This window comes from Lithohypha guttulata, assembly GCF_036872675.1.
Source record: "Lithohypha guttulata strain CCFEE 5908 chromosome Unknown scaffold_4, whole genome shotgun sequence".
NCBI lineage: Eukaryota > Fungi > Ascomycota > Eurotiomycetes > Chaetothyriales > Trichomeriaceae > Lithohypha > Lithohypha guttulata.
Window position 1 is genome coordinate 1698793 of NW_027042753.1, and position 23947 is coordinate 1722739.

At 48.3% G+C, this 23947-nt stretch overlaps 11 protein-coding genes across 11 annotated transcripts; 6 read left to right on the forward strand and 5 right to left on the reverse strand.

Moving 5' to 3' along the window:
* Window positions 1-249: 249 nt before the first annotated feature.
* On the reverse strand, window positions 250-4395 carry MDR1_2 (GTPase-activating protein; the record flags this gene model as incomplete). Its single annotated transcript, XM_064900115.1, has 1 exon — window positions 250-4395. The coding sequence occupies one exon, from the start codon at window positions 4393-4395 to the stop codon at window positions 250-252; it is 4146 nt and encodes a 1381-aa protein (XP_064753427.1).
* A 1874-nt stretch (window positions 4396-6269) lies between these two features.
* LTR64_005778 (uncharacterized protein) lies at window positions 6270-6622 on the reverse strand (the record flags this gene model as incomplete). Its single annotated transcript, XM_064900116.1, has 2 exons — window positions 6270-6281; window positions 6332-6622. The coding sequence occupies 2 exons, from the start codon at window positions 6620-6622 to the stop codon at window positions 6270-6272; spliced, it is 303 nt and encodes a 100-aa protein (XP_064753428.1).
* A 799-nt stretch (window positions 6623-7421) lies between these two features.
* Window positions 7422-8102, forward strand: HIS3 (imidazoleglycerol-phosphate dehydratase; the record flags this gene model as incomplete). Its single annotated transcript, XM_064900117.1, has 1 exon — window positions 7422-8102. One exon carries the CDS (start codon window positions 7422-7424, stop codon window positions 8100-8102), a length of 681 nt encoding a protein of 226 aa, XP_064753429.1.
* A 608-nt stretch (window positions 8103-8710) lies between these two features.
* On the forward strand, window positions 8711-10438 carry LTR64_005780 (uncharacterized protein; the record flags this gene model as incomplete). The annotated part of the gene is made up of 1 exon (XM_064900118.1): window positions 8711-10438. The coding sequence occupies one exon, from the start codon at window positions 8711-8713 to the stop codon at window positions 10436-10438; it is 1728 nt and encodes a 575-aa protein (XP_064753430.1).
* Window positions 10439-11596: 1158 nt separating this feature from the next.
* FPS1_2 (glycerol channel) lies at window positions 11597-12864 on the forward strand (the record flags this gene model as incomplete). The annotated part of the gene is made up of 3 exons (XM_064900119.1): window positions 11597-12096; window positions 12143-12550; window positions 12600-12864. 3 exons carry the CDS (start codon window positions 11597-11599, stop codon window positions 12862-12864), a joined length of 1173 nt encoding a protein of 390 aa, XP_064753431.1.
* Window positions 12865-13807: 943 nt separating this feature from the next.
* LTR64_005782 (uncharacterized protein) lies at window positions 13808-15231 on the forward strand (the record flags this gene model as incomplete). Its single annotated transcript, XM_064900120.1, has 3 exons — window positions 13808-14615; window positions 14670-14910; window positions 14961-15231. 3 exons carry the CDS (start codon window positions 13808-13810, stop codon window positions 15229-15231), a joined length of 1320 nt encoding a protein of 439 aa, XP_064753432.1.
* A 901-nt stretch (window positions 15232-16132) lies between these two features.
* On the forward strand, window positions 16133-16780 carry LTR64_005783 (uncharacterized protein; the record flags this gene model as incomplete). Its single annotated transcript, XM_064900121.1, has 1 exon — window positions 16133-16780. The coding sequence occupies one exon, from the start codon at window positions 16133-16135 to the stop codon at window positions 16778-16780; it is 648 nt and encodes a 215-aa protein (XP_064753433.1).
* Window positions 16781-17756: 976 nt separating this feature from the next.
* On the reverse strand, window positions 17757-18635 carry LTR64_005784 (uncharacterized protein; the record flags this gene model as incomplete). Its single annotated transcript, XM_064900122.1, has 1 exon — window positions 17757-18635. The coding sequence occupies one exon, from the start codon at window positions 18633-18635 to the stop codon at window positions 17757-17759; it is 879 nt and encodes a 292-aa protein (XP_064753434.1).
* A 1268-nt stretch (window positions 18636-19903) lies between these two features.
* LTR64_005785 (uncharacterized protein) lies at window positions 19904-20376 on the reverse strand (the record flags this gene model as incomplete). The annotated part of the gene is made up of 2 exons (XM_064900123.1): window positions 19904-19940; window positions 20015-20376. 2 exons carry the CDS (start codon window positions 20374-20376, stop codon window positions 19904-19906), a joined length of 399 nt encoding a protein of 132 aa, XP_064753435.1.
* Window positions 20377-21284: 908 nt separating this feature from the next.
* LTR64_005786 (uncharacterized protein) lies at window positions 21285-22129 on the forward strand (the record flags this gene model as incomplete). The annotated part of the gene is made up of 2 exons (XM_064900124.1): window positions 21285-21888; window positions 22059-22129. 2 exons carry the CDS (start codon window positions 21285-21287, stop codon window positions 22127-22129), a joined length of 675 nt encoding a protein of 224 aa, XP_064753436.1.
* A 77-nt stretch (window positions 22130-22206) lies between these two features.
* On the reverse strand, window positions 22207-23628 carry cys2 (Serine O-succinyltransferase; the record flags this gene model as incomplete). The annotated part of the gene is made up of 2 exons (XM_064900125.1): window positions 22207-23002; window positions 23027-23628. 2 exons carry the CDS (start codon window positions 23626-23628, stop codon window positions 22207-22209), a joined length of 1398 nt encoding a protein of 465 aa, XP_064753437.1.
* Window positions 23629-23947: the final 319 nt, after the last annotated feature.

Sequence of the window (23947 nt, forward strand, 5' to 3'; positions counted from 1 at the left end):
CCTTCGCGAAGCAGGGAATTCTGGGCGAATGTTCTTGATCCTGCTGCAAAGGAGTACTCGTAATGAAATTAGATTGAGTTGTGATGTGGCTATCTATATTGGCCCATCTATCATCGCTATTGTGCTTCCAACATTGATCACAAAACGCCTCCAGTCTAAACAACACAAACTGCTCAGATTCTCTCGCTTGCAAGCTTCAAAAGATGCCCCCACTGATTTTGTACCGTAAAAACAATTCGGTCGTGTACACTACCTTCTCTCCAAACTCTGTAAACTGACGAGCTCACCATATCGTCCACCCTTGATCTTCATCAGCTCCTGATGCGTTCCACTTTCAATGACGACACCTCTGTCAATCACAAATATACAGTCAGCACCTTGAATCGTGCTCAACCGATGTGCTACTGCAATGGTTGTTCGTCCTTTAGCAGCCTTGTCCAGCGCAGCCTGTACAACTTTCTCACTTTCAGAGTCTAAAGCACTTGTCGCCTCGTCAAGCAGTAAGACCTTCGGGTTTCGTAGGAGTGCGCGTGCGATAGCGATACGTTGCTTTTGGCCGCCCGAGAGCAATGTAGCTTTTTGTCCAACGTGAGTAGCGAAGCCGTCGGGTAGTGAGATGATGAAGTCGTATATGTTGGCGTCTTTGCATGCTTGTATTATACGCTCGTCGCTCACTTTGTCGTCGCTCATTCCACCGAGACCTAGTAAAATGTTCTCTTTGATGGTACCTTGATATAGTGTTGGCTCTTGTGATACAAGAGCAATATGATGTCTGTACTCATTAAGCTCGAGACGCGAAACCTCATTTCCATCGACAAAGACACCACCAGCCAGAGGATCATAGAAGCGTTCCATGAGCGCGATCGTGGTTGACTTGCCGCATCCTGAAGCGCCGACGAGGGCTACATATTGTCCTGGCTTGATAGTGATATTGAGTCCACGGAGAACTGGAACATCAGGGCGTGTCGGGTATCTGAAATGGACGTCTCTGAACTCGACGTGACCTTCGATGTCCGCCACTTTCTCACCATCAGTGCTCCACGGGTCGATCGTTGGCTGTCGATCCCAGAGTTTACGCAGCTCATTCGCCGCATTGCGTGCTTTGGACATGTCACCAGCGAAGGAGAAGACTGTTCCTGCCGATTGTGTACCAAAGATGATTTCCGAATAGACGAGGAAGAATTGGAACAAGGTGTACTCACCACTGCTAATGAGGGTACCACCATACCAGAAACCAAGAGCAATAGCAAGGAACATGAAGGATTGAGAAGCGGCGTACCAAACACTGTTCTTCAGGTTAGATTTCAGAGACTCTTTGATTTGAGCATCGAGTTGTGAACGATAGTCCTGGTAGATTTCGTCCTCAATAGTCAGGGAGGCAACAGTGCGAATGGCATTAGTATGCTCGCAGGCATAGCCAGCAGACTTCTTGTAGGCACGTTGAGCTGTTGCTGTAAATTTCGCAAGGATCTTGAAACGGAGATACCCAGTGCCCAAGATAACTGGCAAGGCACACATGCATACCAAAGCGAGTTTCCAACCGATTGCCAACGACACGCAAATAGCGACCACTAGCGTAGATGTGCAAGAAAGCAACACACCAAGAGTGGCACCTGACAATGCTGAAAGGTGAGTAGCCTCTGTAGACAAGAAAGATGTCAAGGCGCCAGTTGAGTTTTCCTCCTTGTCAAAGAAAGCAATGTCCTGACGGAGAAAATGTCGGAAGGCCATGTCTCGTGCTCGATGGACAAGACGTTCACTGCAAATAGCTAGGGATATACCTTGAGTCCACATAGCGCACAGCTGAACAAACGCAATCATCAAGTACATGAGCGCCCAGAAGTTGACATCGCGTCGAATTTGAGCCGCTTGGCTTAATGGTTGTGAAAGAGCGACGATTGCCTTAGCGAAAAAGATTCCCTGAACTGGCTGTGTAGATCCGGCAATAATGTTGAAGAAGAGTCCTAGCAGCATAAAATGCCATTCCTTCTTGTTGAAGCTGCCGATGAATTTGATTAGTGTCCATAAAGAATATTTGACATCATCGTCGTTGCTCTTGCCTGCCAGAACCTTGGCAGATATTGACCCTTTGGTGCTTTCGTTCCTGCTAAGACCTGGTCTCTTGTCCGCTGGATCAGCACTTGCGCTGCCAGCAGAAGAGGATTTTCGGGATACAGCCTTGTCTAGTTCTGACTCGGTTGTCAATGCTGCTTTCTCATCCAACGCAGGTACATCTTGTTGGTCCTGGTTCTTCTGTATGCGTTGTGCAGAGACAAGTGCGGCATATGCGCCATTACTCTCGAGAAGGTCAGAATGTGTGCCCTGCTCAACGATACGACCATCCTTCATAACCACAATGTTGTCAGCGTCACGGATGGTTGAAAGGCGATGAGCGATGACGATGGTAGTACGGCCGATTGCTGCTACATCCAAGGCTTTCTGCACAACTCCCTCACTCTTCGTGTCGAGTGCTGAGGTAGCTTCATCGAGTAAAAGAATCTTGGGGTCACTGACAATGGCTCGAGCAATCGCTACACGTTGCTTTTGGCCACCCGATATTAGGAACCCACGTTCTCCAACCTGAGTTTCATACCCATTTGGCAATGCCATTATGAAGTCGTGCGCGTTTGCTTTCCTTGCAGCCTCCTCAATTCGCTTTGTCTGTTCTTCCTCACTCTCATGCTCAAATTTGGACCCGATGAGTCCATTACGGATATTCTCGCGGATAGATTTACTGAAAAGTACAGGTTCTTGCTGCACAAGGGCGACCTGTTGGCGTAACCATCGCAGATTCAAAGTGCTAACGTCGTGTCCATCTAGAAATACCTGGCCTCCGACAGGGTCGTAGAAGCGCTCAACCAGGCCAACGATTGTACTCTTGCCAGAGCCTGAGGCACCAACCAGAGCGGTTGTCTTGCCAGCCGGAACGTAAAGGTTGACATCCTCCATGACTGTAACTTCTGGTCTTGAGGGATAGATGTGCTTGATGTTCCGGAGCTCAAGATTTCCCTGTACATGGTCGAGCCTCGCACCCTCGTCAGATTCAGGGTCCAAGGGCGATTTTCGATCGATCGTAGCGAAGATTTTGTTGCCAGCTGCTATGCCAGCAACGAAGTGCTGAACGTTAGGACCGATGTTGCCGAAGGAGAAAGCGCCGATCATTACAGCCATAATGATAGTCAGGATATGAGCAAGATCGGTTTCCCCACTTGTCAGAAATCTGCCGCCCATCCAAAAAGCCAGTCCATAATTCAGAAAGATCAAACACAACAAAGAACCGATCATGACGGCCATCATACTCTTGCTCCTGACCCCCCAGCGCATTGCCTCGATCAGATGCTTATCATAAGACTTGGCAAGCTTGTCCTGAGTTCCAAACGCAACGGCATTTCTGATAGACGAAAATACCTCCTCGGCGACTGAACCTCCTGTAGCATAGGCTGCCAGGGACTTCTTGTTCCACATACTCATGAAGCGACCTCCAGTCCCCATGACCAAAACAATGGCGAATACAGTAGACATGCAGATCAATGTCAATTTCCAGAAGCGTATGAACCCAATGACGAAAGCGGCGAAGAACGAGGCTACACCGTTCAATGTCAAGGCAACTTTTTCTGAAATGGCTTCCTGTATGAGATTGGTGTCTGCTGTGATGCGTGTGGTAACTTCACCAGCACCGAGTTTGTCAAAAAATCCGATGTTTTGTCGTAAGATAGCCTTGAGGTAACGATCTCGCACTTTAGACGTGATGTGTTCGCCGACATAGATGAACAGTACAGTTGACACGTAGACCAGAACAAATTCACCAATGGCCAGATAAACAAAGTATAGCACGTATCTGTTCAGGATGGTCGAGAAACTTTCTGACAACGTGCCTAGGAAGTAGCCCGAAAAGCTGCCAGAGAGGTTGCCAAAAACAACGGTCATAAGAGGTAGTGCAGCACCTCCTCCGATTGCACATAGTGTTGCGATAACTAAAAAGATCTTGTCCCATTTTGTGGCATACCGATAGAGGGTGAAGTACTTCACAGGTACAGGCAGGGTGTCAACCTGCTGCTTCAAGATATCCTGCTCTTCCTTAGGCAGATGCGCAAAGACTGCATCTCCCTCTGGCGCATCCTCTCTAACATGTATCTTTGAGTCAATCTTTCTAAAGTCCTCTGAACTCCCTGTCGACTTTTCTGAATTATATTCTAGCGACTTTGGCGAGACGGGCGAAGTAGGCGATCTTGGTACAGGCGTGCTATGAGTGGCATTGAGCTTCTCGTTCTCGATTTCTCCCGTATGTACCTGACTTTCTGTTGTTATGCCCACTTCTCTTCTCTGTAGGTCCTCATTCTGCTTCTCCGTCTCCCTAATGTCTGCAGCTACAAAACCTGGACCATTGGGATCCATGTTGACTGATTTGCTCAGCTGTCCGTATGTATATAATGCGTTTGGAATGTTGGTATAGGCTGTTACTCGTGCATATTATCTACACATGTTAATTGTCACGGCAGCAGGAAAGTAGCGTTCAATCAATGACTGATCAGTGAAGGACGAGAAGAAGGAAGGCAATGATGAACACGAATGCTGCAACAGGCAGACTTGAAAAGGTATCGAAGAATGAGCGTACTCGTAACGGAAGAGATCCATCCGACAAGAAATGTGCAGTTAGACAAACGCGCAGCAACGCAGGATGAACCGCTGATCGAAGAAAGAATACGAGCAGGTATCCATGCTACTCGAGTACGGCCCCGAGCATCATGGCCATGGGACTCGGGGGCGAGAGCTCGGTCAATTGACTTCCCGTTGGTCATCACGACAAAGTCTTAAGGGTTAATGACGGTGCTTATTCGAGTATAATTAGAGGCATCGGTGTGGAGTTTGGAAGTTCCGGAAAACTGATCGTAGGACAATTTGCCACGTTGTTCATGGAAAGAACAGCCAACGAGTCGGCCAGTAATCTCGACAGGGACGAGCTGGAGAAAATCTATCGTTGTCCGATCACCGAACAGCCAATCTCCACAATAGGCCTGGATGTTTGGAACTGGAATATTACAGATTTCGCTATTGGTGGACACAATTCGTTCTTGTCGCCTGAGGCATCAAGCATCAATTTGGGGACTTTGAATGATCCAGTATCCTCTCCCTTTCGAGTTTTAATGCTTCAGGCAACAGAAATGCATTGTGCCCCTGCACATGTGTGTTGTAGGTTTATATACGTGGTGGTCGCATGGCGATGTGCTTGTACTGTACCTACACCGATCAAGGAAAAAGTGCTGGCCAAGGTAATTTGCTTGGGTTTATGCAGAATGTAGACTGGACTCCACATTGAAAGAAGGAGGAAGAATTAAGTGATTGTTCCCATGTATGAAGTTGAATATTGTGGCTCGTAGTTACCTTAAGCTCGGCTGCTTCGGCTGGCAGGATGCGTATGGGATCATATTCAAGTCATGAGAAAGACAAAAGACGTGTATACAAGTTCGAGCCGGGTGCAATGCTAGAGCTAGCGTGTCTTAGCACATTCCTCTCGATCACGTGATATCAAAAGTTTGTCAGAGATTCGATGGCAGTCGTGAACGTTTAACTCACCAACAACTATCTCGACATAGTCATCTCAAAAGCTTCGAAGATGGATACACGTACCACAGACACAGAAGCAGAAGACCAATTATTCCAAGACGATGCACTACTAGGTGGTCTCAAGAAATTAGTGGTGGTATGATTGAGGAGTGATCTTACATCAGACTCTAACCAGCGCTACAGCTACCCGGAGCCACAGGCCAAGCCGCGTCTTTCCAGATAGAAAAAGAAGACCACACACTCGGCAACGCATTGCGATACTTCATCAACAAGAACCCGGATGTTGAATTTTGTGGATATACCATTCCTCATCCTAGCGAAACCAAAATGCACCTTAGAATCCAGGTATGGGGTAAGTGACAATTCTCCTGCCTTGCTGGCACAACACTCCGTTCTGCATCGTCTCCTCCTAGGAATATGCCGCTGATTTCGGGCAGAAGATACGAACGTTTTGGTATATGATGTTCTGAGAAAAGGCTTGGAAGACATGATAGAGGCCTGTGATGTGGTTACACATAAGTTCACCGTAGCGAGGGACAATTTCAATGCGCAACAAGAAGGAACAAGTGGTATCTGAGAAGACTATTGCTCTCGTCCTTGTTTGAAGTGTTGCGTTTCGTGGCATAGCGTAGGCGTCTGGTGGTTCTAGGAACAGGTGTTCCTGCAATCCATGCATAGTACGATATGGAGGCATGACATACTGCTCAATTCCGTCCCTATATTACGTTAGTGCCTGGCCATTGTCTGCTTGAGACCTCATCCATACCTCCAAGAATCCCGATATGAAGTTGTTCGGTAATCTTGCAGTAGGGTCTTCCTCTTGTCTGAAGTACTTCATGACGTGCGACAGCTGTTTCCAATAGTTCAATGTTTCCTGTGCCAAATCAGTCTGAGCACTTGAATGCTGCTTGACCAAGCTGTGGCTGACCTGAAATTCCATGTTACTCTGCATGATCAACACATCCACCGCTCGTAATTGGTTCACGTATCTGTGCTTCTCGAACTCTTGCCGTACCTTCGTCCGGATCTTGGATACAGGCATATTTAACGAGTACATTTGCTGAATTTCAGGTGTCTATAGGGTCAACGATTAGCACCTGGCTTCTTCCTCATTCGACGTCTTTACACACCGCTCGCAGCCAGTCTCGGTAGGACTTAAGCACCCGTCGCTTCGCTTCATTCCAACTCGTGGCTTTTGTCGAGTCAGCATCTGGCTCTCAGAAATTGATGGGTGATTTTGCTTACAAGTCCGCGTTGTTTGCGCCAGATACGTAGGATTGATAGGCATAGCGACTACTCAGTACTACACAGAAGCCTCAAGAGCCACAGCAGCATTCCACGGAGCTATGATTGCGGGTGGTATCGAGGTGCAGTCACGGTGGAGCTCAAAGGTTACGGTTGTGTAGTGGTACGACTACATCTTGTGCTTAACCCTAATCTACACAATATTTCTTTGTAGCAAAGCTTGGTAGCTTCAAATGCTTCATCACAAAAACTAACAGACCGATTATTGCCAATCAGCACCACAAAAGTTGTACTGCCAGCTTTCTGTCAAGCTCAACACCAGACGACTAGTTACAATTGACGTCGGTATTGATATCTACTAGCTCGAAGTTGAGCTTCGCCTATATCACCAGGCATACTGTGTAAACCCACGTCTCTGATTCTACTCACCCAGCGGGTATTGGTATATACTTGAACTCGCTTTTGAGACACAGTCACCGAGAATACTATTGGTTCTGTAGGGTCAGCGTCTGTGAGTTGTCATGGGCTCAGTTTCGCCTACCTTTAAGGCACTGCCACGGCGGACCTGCTCGCTGAACCGTATAACCAATGAAACCAAAATACAGGTGTCAATGTCGTTGGATGGAGGAGCACTGGCAGCTTTTGAAACTTCGGAGCATTTTGACAGGAATTTCGAGAAATCGACACAGTATCCAGATCTAGCTGTTCCACTACCTTCATCACATCATGCAACACAAATTACTCTAACTCAGCAGATAGCCATTGACACTGGTGTCGGCTTCCTGGATCATATGCTACATGCGCTCTCGAAACATGCTGGTTGGTCTTTGGCTGTTCGAGCCAGAGGCGACCTCGTTATCGATGATCATCATACCACCGAAGATGTTTTCCTAGCCATTGGTACTGCATTCAACCGATGTCTTGGCGATCGCAAGTCTCTCGTGAGGTTTGGTCGTGGTGATGCACCACTGGACGAGGCAGTATCATGGACTGTCATCGACCTATCGAATCGGCCCTACGCTGTTATCAATCTTGGTTTCACGAGAGAGAAGGTTGGCGATCTGAGTACTGAGATGATAGTGCATGGTCTTGAGAGCTTTGCACAGGCAGCAAGCGTGACGCTACATGTAAAATGTGAGTATGGATACAACAACCATCATCGAGCAGAGAGTGCCTTCAAGAGCTTGGCGGTCGCATGCAGAATTGCTTGTGAGAGACGACCTGAGGGGACCGTCGGAGGCGGGGACATCATCAGCACGAAAGGTGTGCTAGGTAGCAAGGTGAATGGTTGAGAAGAGCCTACGTAATTGTGTTTCGGAAGATAAAGCAAGCTGTATACCTTTTCTTTTTATTCGTCAAAGGTCTCCCCCGTAGAGTCTAATATTCCAGATATTCTCTGCACCTCATGCAGGTTTTCAAATAGCAGACCCACTTCGTTATGACATCCTCTGGCCGCAGACGACTAGCAATTTGCTGGTTGTAGATGCTTGTTGTAGTTGCCCTCTTAGTGCTGTTCGCTGCACACGGTATTGATCTAAGTGGTTCTTATAATGTGTGGAACACTCTGTCACGGCTCAACTAGCGGCTGCGAGTATTACAGGGTCGATGGGTGGTTGAGGTAACCCGGGGCCACTGTCATAGGCTCCAGTAGGCTGCCGGAACCCAAATGGTGGACAGTATCGTAACTATCACGAGTTGTAATTACTCACATTTATCGCATCGACTTCGACTCCATGATTACTCGAAACCATACCCATACATAGCTCGACACAATTTATTCCAAGATCACGCATGAATTTTCGATATCCTCACTATACCGTCTTTGCATGATTAGGCACAAAGGTGCCCACTGCTGTGGCTGAATCTTTTCTTTTAATGTTCACGAAGTCCTACAGTCAACATGGACGAAGAGGCGTTACGTGATTTTATGCCAACGGCATTTGGGAGTTCAAATCCTGACGATGTTCTTGAAGCACAAATGGAAAAGGCGCGACGACCAGGATTCGAGAAAAAGTTCAAAGCTGCCGCGCCTGATCAAGAGGACGACGACGATGACGACGATGGTGATGATGACAGTGACTCAAGCTCTGGTGGCTCAGATGATATGGACGACTCTGGATATCCAGTCTCTCACGATGTTGTCTTCAAGACACACGACCGAGCTGTAACATCAATTGCTCTAGATACAGCAGGCGCAAGAATGATCACAGGCTCTACTGACTGCACTCTTAAGTTTCATGACTTTGCATCCATGGCACCAAACACTATTCGAGCCTTCAAATCGATAGATTCTACAGCCACGAAGAATTCAGCCACTTCAGAAACCCATCCGATTCACCAGGTCTCGTTCAATCCATTTTCAGGCAATCAGGTTTTGGTCGTCACCGCAACACCCCAAGCTAGAGTTATCTCACGAGATGGCGAGACGGAATACGAAACAGTCAAAGGCGACATGTACCTGCGAGACATGAACATGACAAAAGGACATGTAAGCGAGATCACGTCTGGAGCATGGAGTCCGCTCATTTCAGATCAATTCGTCACAGCAGGAACCGACAGTACGCTACGTATCTGGGATCTTAATTTGCGAAGCAAACAGAAAGAAATCATTGTTCACAAATCTAGACAAGCCGGAGCTGCTGGACGAAGCCGGATGACCGCTGTCGCATGGGGAAACAGCCCAGAAGGCAGTAGCAGCTTACTCGTTGCAGCCGCATTAGATGGCGCACTACTGATATGGCCAGGACAAGGTCCATACCACCGGCCTATTGCCGAGGTGAAAGACGCTCACAAACCTGATACTTGGACGAGCGGCATTGACATAAGTTCTGATGGCAGGCTCATCGTGACGCGTGGTGGGGATGACACTATCAAGACCTGGGATACTCGCAAGTTCAAGGCACCGATCAACACAGTTGTTCATCTGTCAACGTCGCAGCAGTACCCAACAAGCAACGTCATATTCGCGCCGAACACTTCTGCCATCTTGGCTGGATCACAAGAAGGATCACTGTACATCTTGAACCCTGCTACGCTGAGACCTGCACTTGTCACGCCGGTCACACCGTCCTCGCCACTTACCGTTGTTCAATGGCATCCCAAGCTCAATCAGATTATTACAGGTTCCGCTAATGCAGAGACTCATCTACTGTTCAGCCCAAACAACTCTTCCAAAGGTGCTGTGTCGATCTTATCACGTCTGCCAAAACGTCGCCACATCGACGACGACGCGACACTAACTACAGATCACGACTCACTTGGCGTCTCTGGCGATGCCATTTTGAATCCAGGGACATCTTCGGAAGCGATTCAGGCATCTACATATGCATCTCGTCATCCTACGATAGGTCTTACCGCCTCAGGGAAGTCACGAGATCCTCGCAGACCACATGTACCTCTCCAAACTCCGTTCTCGAAATCGCAACCGAGCGAGGATCACATCAATCGACGTGTGGCGTTCAGCGATATGAGGAATGAGGATCCTAGAGAGGCGCTGCTTAGGTATGCGGACAAGGCCGTTCAGGATCCAATGTTCACCAAAGCTTGGAGCAAAACACAACCGAAAACAGTTTACCAGTCGATCAGCGATGATGAAGACGGAGGTGTGAGAAAGAAGCGGAAGACATGATAAGAAACTGAGCGCAGCCTTGCACCACGTCTATTTTACAACCATTGGACTCACTGTGCATGCTGGATCGCGAATGAGAGGCTTGCACCACTGTTTGCTGTCGTATTGTGCTAGAGACTCTTGACTGCCTGGGTGTGCGCCCAAAAAAAGCCGGAGACTCGAATCCGATCTCTCGGAGAGGTCTTCAGCTGGGTTGACATACTTGAGAACCACTGCTACCAGATGTTTTGGGTCCGACAAACTGGATCCGAAATGGTGGCGGCACATGCTGTTGAAGGTTTATTTCGACTTTCTCAAGGCACAGAGCCGCAAGAGTATGAATACGAGACAAAAATTCATATATCTGCCATCTGCTACTTGTTTCGAGCCAGCACAAAGGCTCATACCTGAGAACAGGCAGCCTTGTGTACTCGAGTATAACGTCGATGCATGACCCTTGTTTCGGTATACTCGGTATTTGTATGCTGATCACTTACCACCTCGACGATGTATGACATTGGTAAGCGAATGTATCTGAAGCCACTATCTCTTGGCACGAACTCCGCTTTTCGCGTGCACAGCCGCTGACGTACCAGGAAAGAACCACTATCATTCGTGCATCTGTGGATGGATAATTGTTCAAATTTTGAAGACGCAAATCGTCATCGACGGATGTCCAGCGTAGCTGCCGCCGTCCGCCTGCAACCGTGGCTCTCATTCTGTGTCCATTGGCAAGAAGAGGAGGGGGTAAACGAAACGAACATGGTGTCCCTCACTTCAACCTCCAAGCGCGAACTTAAGAGCCGAGCGCATGCGGCTCATACATATCAATAACGGCTCGAGCGACCATTCAGCTCTCTTTGACCCCACATGATAAGTCCATTCAGAATTCACTTCGCACGCATGACCTGAGCGGCTTGCTCGGCAGCACGCGAAGGACTACAAGCTACTCTAGTAGCTTGAAATACGACGTTGCTCTTTATGCCGCAAGGCCCACTATGTAAGAACCCATTTTCGCCAGCCTTTCAATCTGAGTCTTCTGGAATCTCTTTGCGCATGCAATCGATGCAACAGAATCTCGCAAAGCTCTCACTTTAGCTCTCCCTCGTGTATGAATATACTTGCATCGTATTTCTTTCAGCCTGAGCATTCTCTGAATCGTAGCAGAGCTCGATAGCGATGGACGCTCTTGATTATGGTTCTCCCAAACCAGATCTAGGTCGATCACCTGCGACTGGTTATTCAGATCCTTCAAGTAGCGATGCAGACACAGCCGTCGGTTATGCACACAAGGAGCATCGACACAAACAACGATCACCGGACCCGGACAATGATGGCCATACTTTGAACCCCGTGGATACTTATCAAACGTATGAAGAACATGGTGCACCAATAGACAACAGCGGGCAAAATGAGGCTGCACGTCGTGATTATGAGCATCACAAACACCTCTGGTGGTATCGTGTGCGGTATACTTGCCGTGATGCTTTTGCTGAATTCTGTGGCACGATGATAATGATAGTTTTCGGCGACGGAAGCGTTGCACAAGTGACCCTGTCAGCCAATCCCAATCTACCGCAAGCGAGTCAGAATAAAGGTGATTATCAATCAATATCTTGGGGATGGGGCATCGGAGTCATGCTAGGCGTTTATGTGTGTGGATGTTCTGGTGGTCATTTGTGAGTCAACCTACTCGGTCATCAAAATCTTGCTAATGCTAAGCAGAAATCCTGCGATAACGATGGTAAATTGTCTGTATCGTGGGTTTCCTTGGTGGAAGTGGCCAATCTACGCGTGCGCACAGGTATTCGGCTGCTTTTGTGGTGCTGCGATTATCTATGGCAACTACAAATCCGCAATAGACGCCTATGAGGGCTACGGTGTCCGGACCGTACCTGGTTACAGCGACACGGCCACAGCAGGAGTCTTCAACACATATCCGCAACCATTCCTTACCAAGACAGGTCAGGTCTTTTCAGAAATCATATCTTCCGCAGTTCTCGTTTTTGTAATATTCGCGCTCAAGGACGAAAGGAATCTGGGAGCAGGAAACCTTATGCCTCTTATGCTGTTTTTCTTGATCTTCGGTATCGGTGCCACGTTAGGCTGGGAGACAGGTTATGCGATCAATCTGTGAGTTACACGCACTCACTCGTTCGCACAAGGCTGACACAGAATACAGAGCTCGAGATTTTGGACCTAGATTGTTCACTTATATGGTAGGCTATGGTCCTGAAGTCTGGAGAGCGGGAGACTACTACTTCTGGGTGCCGATGATTTGTCCATTCATCGGCGCTGCGTTTGGCGGATTTTTATATGATCTGTTAATCTACACAGGCAAATCGCCCATCAACACGGAGTGGCTGGGTATCAAGTCTATGGTACATCCAAGCAAGCATGGCATCAAAAAGGCAATCAAAGAGGGAGACGTTGAAAGAGCTGTTTGAATATGTCTGGCCTGCCGAACAGAACGGAAAGCAGAAGCTATACAAAATACAAATACGTATTTACTACCGGGGTCTTGAGCAAATGCATTGATACACAGACATACTATGGTATGTCTTTTACGGTCTTCGGAAACTACAGGCTAGAGCACGTAGCTCATTGACAGAAGTCGCATTGGGTCCTCCTTCTAGATGTTGCATGCCAGCGGGACTTCAGAAAGGGACTGTGTTTCTGGCTCGTCAATTGAAACCGCGATTTAATCACGTATTTTCGCGAACGAGGTACATGCGACACCACCAGCGATGGCACTTCAACAGTTTGAAAATCGTCCGGGACAATTTTTGCGACAGGTCGGAGTTCACTTCAATGTACAACATTTTCTGTTCTGTTGCGAATTTGATGAGTTCGTCGAACCAGTATTCGGCAGTATCGATATTGGATCGATAACAACGGACGATGGAGGCATCGCTCCTATACATTGAACTCGGAGTTCTTTATCGGAAACCGCGGTGTTGAATTACCTTTTTATTCGAGCTCAGCTACGATCAAGACCTCAGTGCTTGGGAACATAGTTCTCTTACGTCGGAATTGCCTGAAAACTTTCGACGTGTTGTATTCCATGGAGCACGGTGCTGGCAGAAGTATCTGCAGCGAATACATACGTAGCTATTCTATATCTAAAGCAAACTCGATACTTTTGTTCTTTATTGACCAGTCCGGTAGACTTGCTCAAAATCGACGTTCCAAGGGAAAGCTTTTCTGAAAAGAGACATAAAGACCACGTTCTTCCCCACAGATCTCAATATGGACACGCAAGCGCATTTGCCGAGAACGGCCATCTCCTCCATACACTCACATCGTTGCTACTATATGAGAGAAACGATAAGATGGTGATCATGTCTAAAGGCAAGAAGGATCCCTTCGGAGGAGTTTGTTGTGTTCAAGATGTCTTCAGATAAACCCTCTTACCTCATTGTCGGAGCAGGGGTTTTTGGTGTGTCAACAGCATATCATCTTGTCAAGAAATACCCGGATCGGTCCATCACTCTGGTTGACCGAGATGCGTACGATGCTGAAAGTCGTGTAGCCGCCTCTTGGGATTGGAACAAGGTGGTACGCGCCGACTACGACGATATAGTATATTGCCAGATGGGCTTGGAATCACAGGACGTTTTCAAGACCGATCCACTATGGAAGCCCTACTTTCACGAAACCGGCATATACTGGATGTGTCGAAGCGATTACGCGCAGGAAGTAATAGACAACTACAAGAAACTTGGCCGAGACGCTGATCTGAAAGCTGTGCCGGTTGATGAGGCCCGAAAACTGTATGGCGGACTTTTCGAGGATGCTGATTACTCGGATGTCAAGGAAGTGCTTGTCAACAAGACTAGTGGTTGGGCTGCTGCTGGAGACTGTCTGCGTGCTGTCACACGTGAATGCTTAGATCTTGGGGTCAAGTATGTGACGGCTGAGGTTGCTGCATTACAGTTTGACCAAAGTGGTCGGTGTACAGGTTTGAAGACAGCGAAAGGCGACATTCTAACAGCCTCAAACGTTGTCCTCTCGACTGGAGCGTATACACCAAAACTGCTGGAGATATGTGCACAAGAGAGTGGCAAGACAGATCTTCGTGCTGGCTCAAGAATCGTGGCTGGCGGCATCACGACTGGTATGACCAAGCTGGACGAAAGCTCGTATGAGAGATTTGCTAGCATGCCTGTGGGCGTGCAAGGCTACACCGCACAGACCGGTAAATATTCAATTCACATTGCTTGTTAAAAAAACCAGCTAATATGATAAACAGGACCGTTCATTGGTAGTCTCCCACCGACAAAGGACAAGGAGTTAAAGTGGTGGGGTCAAACAATCTTCAGCAACACTCAAGAAGTTTTGCCCGGCCGGCACGTCTCAGCACCACCTCCAGAGCCCGATTATGCTCAGTGGAAGGTATCTGGAAAACTTAAAGAGGACATTGATTATGCCAACCACGTTTTTTATGGTAAGAATGGCGCAAGTTGGAAGATGGAGAAGCACCGTATATGCTGGTAAGATCTCGTCCTGTCCCAATATATTGACGTCCACTAACACGTGCCAGGGATGCATTCACAACCAGCGCAGATTTCATAATCTCACCCCATGCAGCCGCCAAAGGTCTATACGTTGCTACTTGTGGAAATTTTCACGGCTGGAAATTCTTCCCAGTACTCGGCAAATACGTGATACAAATGCTTGAGAAAGAGCTCTCGAGCGAACTGCAGGAGAAGTGGGCATGGGACAGAGACCGTCCAGATCCAGCTTTGAATCCCGACTATCCCAGACACGAGATGAAAGATCTGTTGAATGAGCCATTGAGAGCTAAGCTGTAGCAAGTCGACATGGAAGGACAGGTCGTTAGCCTTCCCAAATACGAGCTTACCAGATTTCTACAGCAGACGCAATACCCCTCGAGTTGAAGCAGAATGGCCTCGATCCGTCCTCAAGCCCGTTGAGCTATTGTCCAGTCCTCGGCCATCGTCAAGCCGTCAGATTTGAGTGGTCATACACTCTGTTTCGATAGTTTCGAACAGCTCGGTCGTGGATGAACTGAGTTATTGTGGCCGAGAGTTACGTCGCCCGGACTAGGATTATCAGAAGGCCTGTACGTTTTGTTACAGGCAATAGACTCGATAGAGCTGCCATGATGTTATTGTGTCTGGTTGCGAGGCGCAAATGTGATCGTATATAACTTATTACATATATTAGTATTGGACACCACATCCGTGCTCCACATGTCGTGCTAATAGTTGCACTACTGTACGAAACCATCCTTGCCGTCGATTCAGATAGCTTCTTAAACCATCCTTGCAAAGCCTTCAGTCGATAGCAAACATCGAAAAGTATGCATCTAATTCGTTTGTGCTTTAGAGGTTTGTTCTTGTATCATCGCCCTCTCCCACAAGGTTCAGAATGGGTGAAAGGCACCCTCCACACGAGGGGAAAGCACCACATGATGTAAACATTGCCCAAGAAGATTCAACGACGTCCCAATTGCTGCTCGTGAAAGCAGCTCCTGCAGTTCTTCTCCAGCCATCCGAGGTAGGAGCACTCCGCTGCTGACAACAGTATTCTTTGCAGCCATGACGGTCATGGGTGCGCTACTCGTACCAAGCTTCCTCGACACCTCTTCTTCCGTCCTCCTTGTTGTAATCTGTATTACATTTGATCACTCGTGAAGAAGGGCATACTCAGACTCGACACTAAAAAGATACAGTAAGCAACGACAGCAGGATGAGCGACGCAGCCTCAGCACTCCGTGCAAAGCAGAAACCTTTGAAGGACAAGTATCGATCCGATCCTTCCAGCGCGGTCGTCACCCTCACGAGCACCGGTTCCCTCGATGCCACGAACCTGACTTGCAGTCTTGGAGCTGCCTCGGCTGCGAAGAAAGTCGCAGGCCTACATCCCGCAGCTGGTGGCCCAGGCTTCGACGCTAGTGGAGAGCTATGTTCTGGAGATATGCTGCTCGAGAGTCTTGTCGCATGCTTCGGTGTTACGGTGCGCGCAGTCGCGACGGCGATGTCCATTCCGTTAGAAGGTGGCAGTATCACTGTTCAGGGAGATCTGGATTTCCGTGGAACACTGGGTATCAAAGATGAAAATGGTGGGTCAGTCCCTGTAGGGTTCAAGTCTATAAAGCTCGTTCTGCGGCTCGATGTGGGCGAGGAACATAAAGAGAGCGTGGACAAGTTGATCAGCATGAGTGAGAAATACTGCGTGGTACTGCAAACAATCAAGCAGGGTGCGAGCGTGGAAACGAAGTTGGCGCACATCGGAAAGAGTGTTCCTGATACACGCAAGGACGAAGATATACAACAAGACGGAGAGACAAAGGCGGAGAGGACGCTCAGCAACGAGGACGTGATCCCTTTGCAGTAGGAGTCTTGGAACATGGAAGCAGTTTGAGGAATTAGATATCCTTGTCGGTCGTACCAGTGCTGAAAAACATCCGCCCAGGCATACAACCAATACTTCAAAACAAGTGGTCTCAGGTAATCGAACCAGAGATATCGCACATCCAGCATCAGTCTGGTGGACTTGAGCTTGAACTCGCGTTTCTCTTTTTGACGTTTTTCATCATAGACCAGTAAAGGTTATTCTTGCTCGGAGGTTTTCTCCCCATCGACATCCAACACGATAGCTAATGTACATTGAACAAGAAATCCAAGTGTCCCATAACCAACTAAACGTAGACTATTTCCGTACTAGTCGCCAGTTAGTAGGCTTCGACCTCAATAGCTTCGAGGTCAACGTACCCAAATTGCTTTCTTACCTCGCTTGCAACCACGGCCTGTTGTAGAATTAGCTATGTGTGTAGGAATTTAGCTGTCATCAAAGCTAGGTTCACGAGCGGGAATCTTTATCGCATTTTCTACAGCAAGCTCAAGTTGAGCTTGCAGAAGGTTTTGTTGTCACCACCCGTAATTCGCGTCGAGCAAGTGAGCCATATGAAGAGTCTTCTAGGCTTCTGATACCATTGAAATACCCTCCAACGTGGAAAGGATGATCGCAACTTTCACCTTGATATATTTGGAAAAGTCCACCTTCTGTTGCTGGTCAAGACACGAAAAGATCAATTGAAGGTCATGTGATCGAGCTTGAATGTCTGCCAAGCTTCGATATTTTGTGCCTGAGGCCTCATTCGAAGCCGTCCTTCGCTCTACGATTCGATGAGGTTCGTTCACGGGATCAGTTGAAATTGAAGGAATAGTTGGCTCGAACTATATGTACTGACTAAGAACTTCGATAAGTTAAAACTCCGATCTGTTACTGGAAAGGAACTATAAGTGACAAGCGCTCATCCTTAGAGACATTTTGTATCGAGTCTAGAGCGTGCTCCATTCATGTCGCGTCATCAATCTCGAGATCTGTCGATGTCTGTAACAGTGTCAGGTAGAGTAGTCACAATTTTCGCAAGAAAGTGGTTGTCCTGAAGATCTAGAAAGTCCTCAAAGGCTTTCTCAACTTCGGCTTCGCGTTCGGGCGGTAGAACAGGTGAACAGAACTCCTCGACCCCAGCATCGGCACTGTCTTGTGTATCTTCCTCGTCTATGCCGTTAATCATGTTTTCCCTCATCTGCAGCAGTTCTGTCATCAGCAATTGCGAATCGTCAAGATGCTTGGGTGCATATTCAGTGAATATATCCCTTTCGTCTGCTGTGATCGTAGACAGGTTCAGAACATGATTTAAGCCTGGCAGAGCCGCTTGCGGAATGTCCTTTGCAACATGTTCAGCTGTCTGGTAGCTGAAACGTCTATCAGGGTCAGAATCTGTTGTGCATTGTGACTCTGTTCGCGAGCAGTCCGAGGTCCGTCGACGTTTAGGGCTTCTAAGTTCGTCAAGAAATGAGTCTTCGCTGCCTGGGGACAGTGCTGCCAGTTCTCTCTGACGCTGGACTATGTCGTCCCTAGCAGGATAGATACTCGGAGATTCGACGTAGTTCACGGCTTGATCACGGTCGCGCTTCAAACTGCCAATAATGTGTTGCATTGGCAGATATTGCCTTACAGGCAGCAAGTCCTCCCGCCAGTTCTCAACGTGCATTCCAAATCCATGCTGCTTAGCGATATCAGCTAAACGAAGTGCTCTGCTGAACGATCCGGACGAAGCAGAAGACCTTGATCGAGTATACTTCTGTCGACGTTGACTTGCCACTCCCGCTTGAGCCCAGGACTCTTCACCGCTAGAATTGGCTGTGAAAAAGAATGGTTGTGCAGCCTCTGTCAACAACATGTCGAGAGACTGCTATATAAGAGCTTGGTGCGGTACTCCTACCCAGGATCACGGGTCGACAACGTCAAATCTGTTGAAGTCTTATTGGAGCTTCGTCGGAGCTCTTCTTTCTTTGTGTTCAGTTGTGTCAGATTCGAGTAAGAAATTTGTCCTTATGTGGTGATACAATGTGGCTGATTGTGCTTACCGCCTCGTGTGAATGATAGAGCGGACGTGTCTTTCACGAATCCGCGCAGCAACGATCGAAATGTTAGAACTATATGTCTGGTACGGACACTGCACTGTCCGGGAACAAGAGCAGTCATCATCGCGACGAACGCCTGGCATGAACAAGAAATCGTAAGCGGGCTTCCCACAAACACTAATGTATGTGTATGGTGCTTCCTCCGAAGGAACAACCAATCTGCGTGAGCAAATGGATCCTTTCCACATGGAGAGACTGGGGTCCCCACCAAGTGCAATTGAGAAAATTTGAACTCTCGTGTCTCTAGTCTGCTGATTACGGTGTCGAAATTGCATGACGCTCTACTTCCGTGACAGCACTACCCTGAACTTTCTCGTTAAAGTTCTAGATATTGGATGGAAGTTGCCAGCCTGGGCACGTGGAGTGGCCGGCTTTCTCTGACTTGCTGTCCCGTGCCAACCAGCACTTTATGGGAACTTGCATAGTGAAACTGTTATGTTTCGGTCGAAGCTCGGAGCAAAGATCTCAGGACCTCGTTGCTGCAAGGATTCTCGGTGTGAGCATCCATTTTGAACTACAATGCAGCCTTATACCGCATCGTTGTTGCCACCCTAGGCAGTCGACCGACTTGTTAAGAACATGAGGACATGTTCCGATTGTAATGCATCGGCCACCACCATAAGAAAGTATAGTGCCATCTAGGGACTAGACTAATCTTCCAGCGTGAAGAGTTGAACGATTGGTCGTGCAGATACTCTACAAGCTATACTGGAAGGAGTACAGTCTGTTGGGAGCTTGTTACAGACTCGTTGGGTCGTGCCTGTCTGTTCAAGCAGGCGAAGTTTGCAAGCTCTCCGTCTTACAACCATAGCCAGCATTGCAAATCTACCATCAAGTATGCCTCACAGCAGGTTACTAGAGGTAAGAACTACGCTGCTTGTGCTAGCCAATCGTTTTTGGAGAAGATTCTTTCTTGTGTATTGGATAACCCGCAGCACAGATGTCGGTTAATCAGCTATTGCAGGTCGCTGGACTACTCATACGCCTCGAATGGAAGTCGTTGGTCCTTCTCTTGTCGCAATTGTTAATCCTCGTACAAAATGTACTTCTTCTCCTGTATCCTACAATACCAAACTCGTCATGATGCTTCCCGATCACCACGGCCATTCCAGGAAATCCTTCGCACCTGTCTCACGAAGGCTGAGCTGCTTGCAGCTTCTGGGCCTCTCTGATGCCGTAGCACATTGCTCGAATAAAGGGAGTATAACCTTGAGGGCCAGCACTGAAATTCTTTAAATGCACTTCGGTTACCAGACTAGTCTCAAGGACAGTCTTGGTCGCTTCGACGCGGATGTCAGTTGGTAGACCTGCCCCAATAAAGACCTGGTCTATATCTTGCTTCTCAAGCTCTGCTTTCATGGCGTCAATGCTGAGAGCTGAGATGAAGTCAAACTCTGTCTCCGGTAGGTCACGTCGAAGGTCGGATATGGCATCGTCGATAACGCTTTGTTTGAGGCCAAGGAGGATGCACTTCTTTGGATAGGTGTTCCCGCCCATGATGTCCACGTATTTGAAGGAATAGATCTGATGACTCTACCTTGACAACCAGGCTCCCTCAATACGGTATGAGCTTCGTTCTTCAGGAAGTTGCCTTGGATCTGGACACCTGGCGATGTTATAATCGACTTCTCTGCTATACACAAAGGCCTGCAATCAGTATGTCTAGATGGACAAAAGAAAACAGGACGGAGCTCGAACAAGTACGTGGGGCATGCGAGCTATCGTAGCTTTCCACCTTGCCAACGCAGCACGAGGATCTGTTGTGATCCGCTCTTGGCTTTTCAATGGTCCGGCCTCGTAGCGAAGCTCGGCAGATGATTCAAAACCTAGTCGAACCTTATGTTCCATACCAATCTTCAAACAACTGGTAGTTCGCTCGAACACGTTGCTGTCCTGTGTCAAGGTTCCGCTGTCCGATATTGCCCACGTAAAAGATGGAAACGCGGATATGCACTAAAGATTACGCGGTCACATTAAAAGTTCGGCCCTAGAAATGCCTTGCTCGCGTCCTGATGAATTACTGTAGCAGTTGTTTTACAGACAACCACACTGTCAGCACAGGAGATCAAGAGTACTTGGCTTGCCCTTTGAACTCGCTATCCGTCCACTTCACTGACTACGATCTTCTTCGACGTGCCTGCGTGTGCCGTGTCCCCCGTGGTCTACGCCGTCTCTCCATGGGACGAACAAAAGACGAATCTTGCACTGAAATCATGCTCTGAACCGGGACAAGCTCCTTTATGCTCGTTTGCTCGTACTAGCAAGTTTGATTCCAATTTTGTTCTATCGAGGATAGCTCCTGCGCAAGGACAACGATTTCTGGCCCTGATTTGAAGCGAGGTTCCTGCAAGTGCTCACCCCAAAACTAGGACCTACAGTAGCATTGCTAAAATAGATACTCCAATATGGCTTCCGAAGAACGATCACTCTCACTAGACGAACCTCTCAATCCCACACTTGCCGCTCTTTCGACGTTATCCCTGCTAAACCTCCGCCTATCCCGTCTAGAGTTCCTTCTTATAGGCCACTCAGCCACGTCGCAAGAAAGCGAGGGCCAGCAAGTAGCAGCTATCGCATCAAAAGATCACCCTAAGATCCCAGCACAACTACGAACCCTCGAAATGCGTTTGAACAACCTCAAACGCCTGGATGGACCTCCCGGAAACCTCGTCCGCATGGTAGATGGCCTACGCCGTGAATACCCAGAGCTATTCCCAAACCAAACACGAAGCTCAGATTCTCCTCCCTTGTCCGTGAACGAATTGTCTCTCCGTGCCGGGGAAGTTCTAAGCAATAGCACACTATACACAACGACATCCGCACATCTACAAACGTTACAGGCCCTCAAGATCCCCTCCGCTAGACACTCTTCGAATCTGGTTGATGCGGGACCACGATTGCGAAAGCTCAAGGAGAGACAAGAGAAGCTCGACATTGAGATTGCTGAGCTGCGAGGTCGTAGTGCTATGACTTTGGAATGGTGGGTGAAGCACGGGGTTGTGGGGATGGGTGAGCTATGGGAGGATTGGGAAGATCGACTGAATATCTGCGAGAGACAAGTACGGAGAGAGGAAAGGAGGAGGAAAGATGAAGAGGGTTGAGATAGTTAAGAGTCTGATGAACTTGCACAATATCCACTGCAGGTCCGTTGACCAGCTAACAAGGTCAATTCTGCCCAGAGAGCAGGGAGCTACAAGGCCGGTCACAACAAGAGACGGACAACCGACTCACACTGCGTAAGCAGGACTAGGCGTTTGGTAAACTGTTCAGACGAGTGCCCACTTTCTGAGCTACGGGAGAATAGCATGGATAGAATCAGTTGCAGTCTCATGCACGGAACAGAAGACTACTCGAACCACCCAGCGCTGCTTCGTTCGTGTTCAGAAACCTTCCCAAATTTCCACCGATATTCTTCAGGTCCAGCAAGAACGTATCGTGCCCAAAATGGCTCACATCCTCGCCGAGCTCGACGTGGGTAACTTTCTGATTACCCGTTGCCCTCAAGGTGTCCGCGATCTCGCGCTGTTGCCATGCTGGAAAGAGAATATCGCTTGCAACACCCATCACTAAGGTCGGATGAGCAGCGAGTGGCTGAAGACCTTTGACAAGATCTGCTGGTGGAGCACGGGACGTTTGGGCTGAAAGGTCCTGGTCCATGGGAGCTACAGAGTTCTTCTCCTCGTAATTCTTGGTAGGGAGGGTGAGACTGCAGCTCAATTCCTCTTCTTGCCTGGATTCTGCTCTTGCCTGGGACAGTCGATCCTCGTTTTGTTTTCGTCTCTGTTTGGTGGTAATTTGGTGTTCGTGACCTAAATCGAACATATCCATAGCTTTACTGATGTACAGTAGAGAGTTGGGATCATATTCGAGGCTGAATTTCTCACCTGCATGGTCTAGATACGTCTCGATTAAAAAGTCAGGACATAGAGCTGGTGCTTTGCTGGGATCTGCCCTGCGTCGACCGAAGCGGTTCTCCCACTCTGGACCGGATCTGTATGTTACAGTGGCTATTTCTCTTGCCAACTTCATGCCCATGTGAGGCGGTACGGAGTCGTAATAGAAGCCTCTGTTCCATCGTGGATCCATCATCAGTGCTTGTCGCTGTGTGTGTCGCATTGCAATGCTGTAAGGGTGTGATCTCGCGCACCCCGATATCGAAGCTATCCGGCCAACACGATCGGGAAATTGCACACCAAAGGCAAGTGACTGCATGCCACCCATGCTTGCACCAACGCTGGCGTATAGCTTGTCTATACTGAGGTGGTCGAGCAAGCGAGCTTGAGCACGAACCATATCGTCAAGAGTCAGTATCGGAAAGCGTGTCGCATAACGTTGTCCATCCACTGGATCAAGACTTGATGGCCCCGTGCTGCCATAACACCCTCCTATTACATTGGTACATATCACGAAGTATTTTGAAGTATTTATCGGGAAATGCTCTCCCGGTCCAATGAACTTCTCCCACCAGCCAGGTTTTGTGTTACTCTCTGTACTGTGCGCGTGCGACGAGGCTGATAGCCCAGTATGCAGCAATATCGCATTTGAAGCGTCTTTATTCAGCTCGCCCCAAGTTTCGTAAGCAATAGTGAACGACGACAGACTGCCACCCCAATCAGTAAGAAAAGGCTCGTGTGAAACAAATTCTTGGTGAGCACCGGTCGTATAGGATGGTTCAGGGCCAGACTCCATAGACTTTTGCTGTAGCTTCTGGGTCTTCTCTTCTTGAGCGTCGAGGCAGGGGAAGGACATCGCGGGGTTGGACGATTGTGTCTGCTGCCATGTCGGCTGGGAACCTTCTTCAACTATTTCTGTTGCATGCGCTTGAGCTTGCTGTTTCCTGTATATTTGTATTGAGAACTTCCGGACGTTACTTGAGCGTGGAAGCTGTAAAGTGCGATTGTGCCAGAGCAGCCGTTGCTCTCTGGGTGTGCAGCTGTGAATGTTGACATTGAGACGACCTCGTCCTAGCAAGCGTGTTGCAATCTCTACTCCTCGTGAGGTCGATATTGCCATTCTGAGTTACGTCCTCATATACACCCAGCTCTGGTACACGCAGTTGGAGGGACGA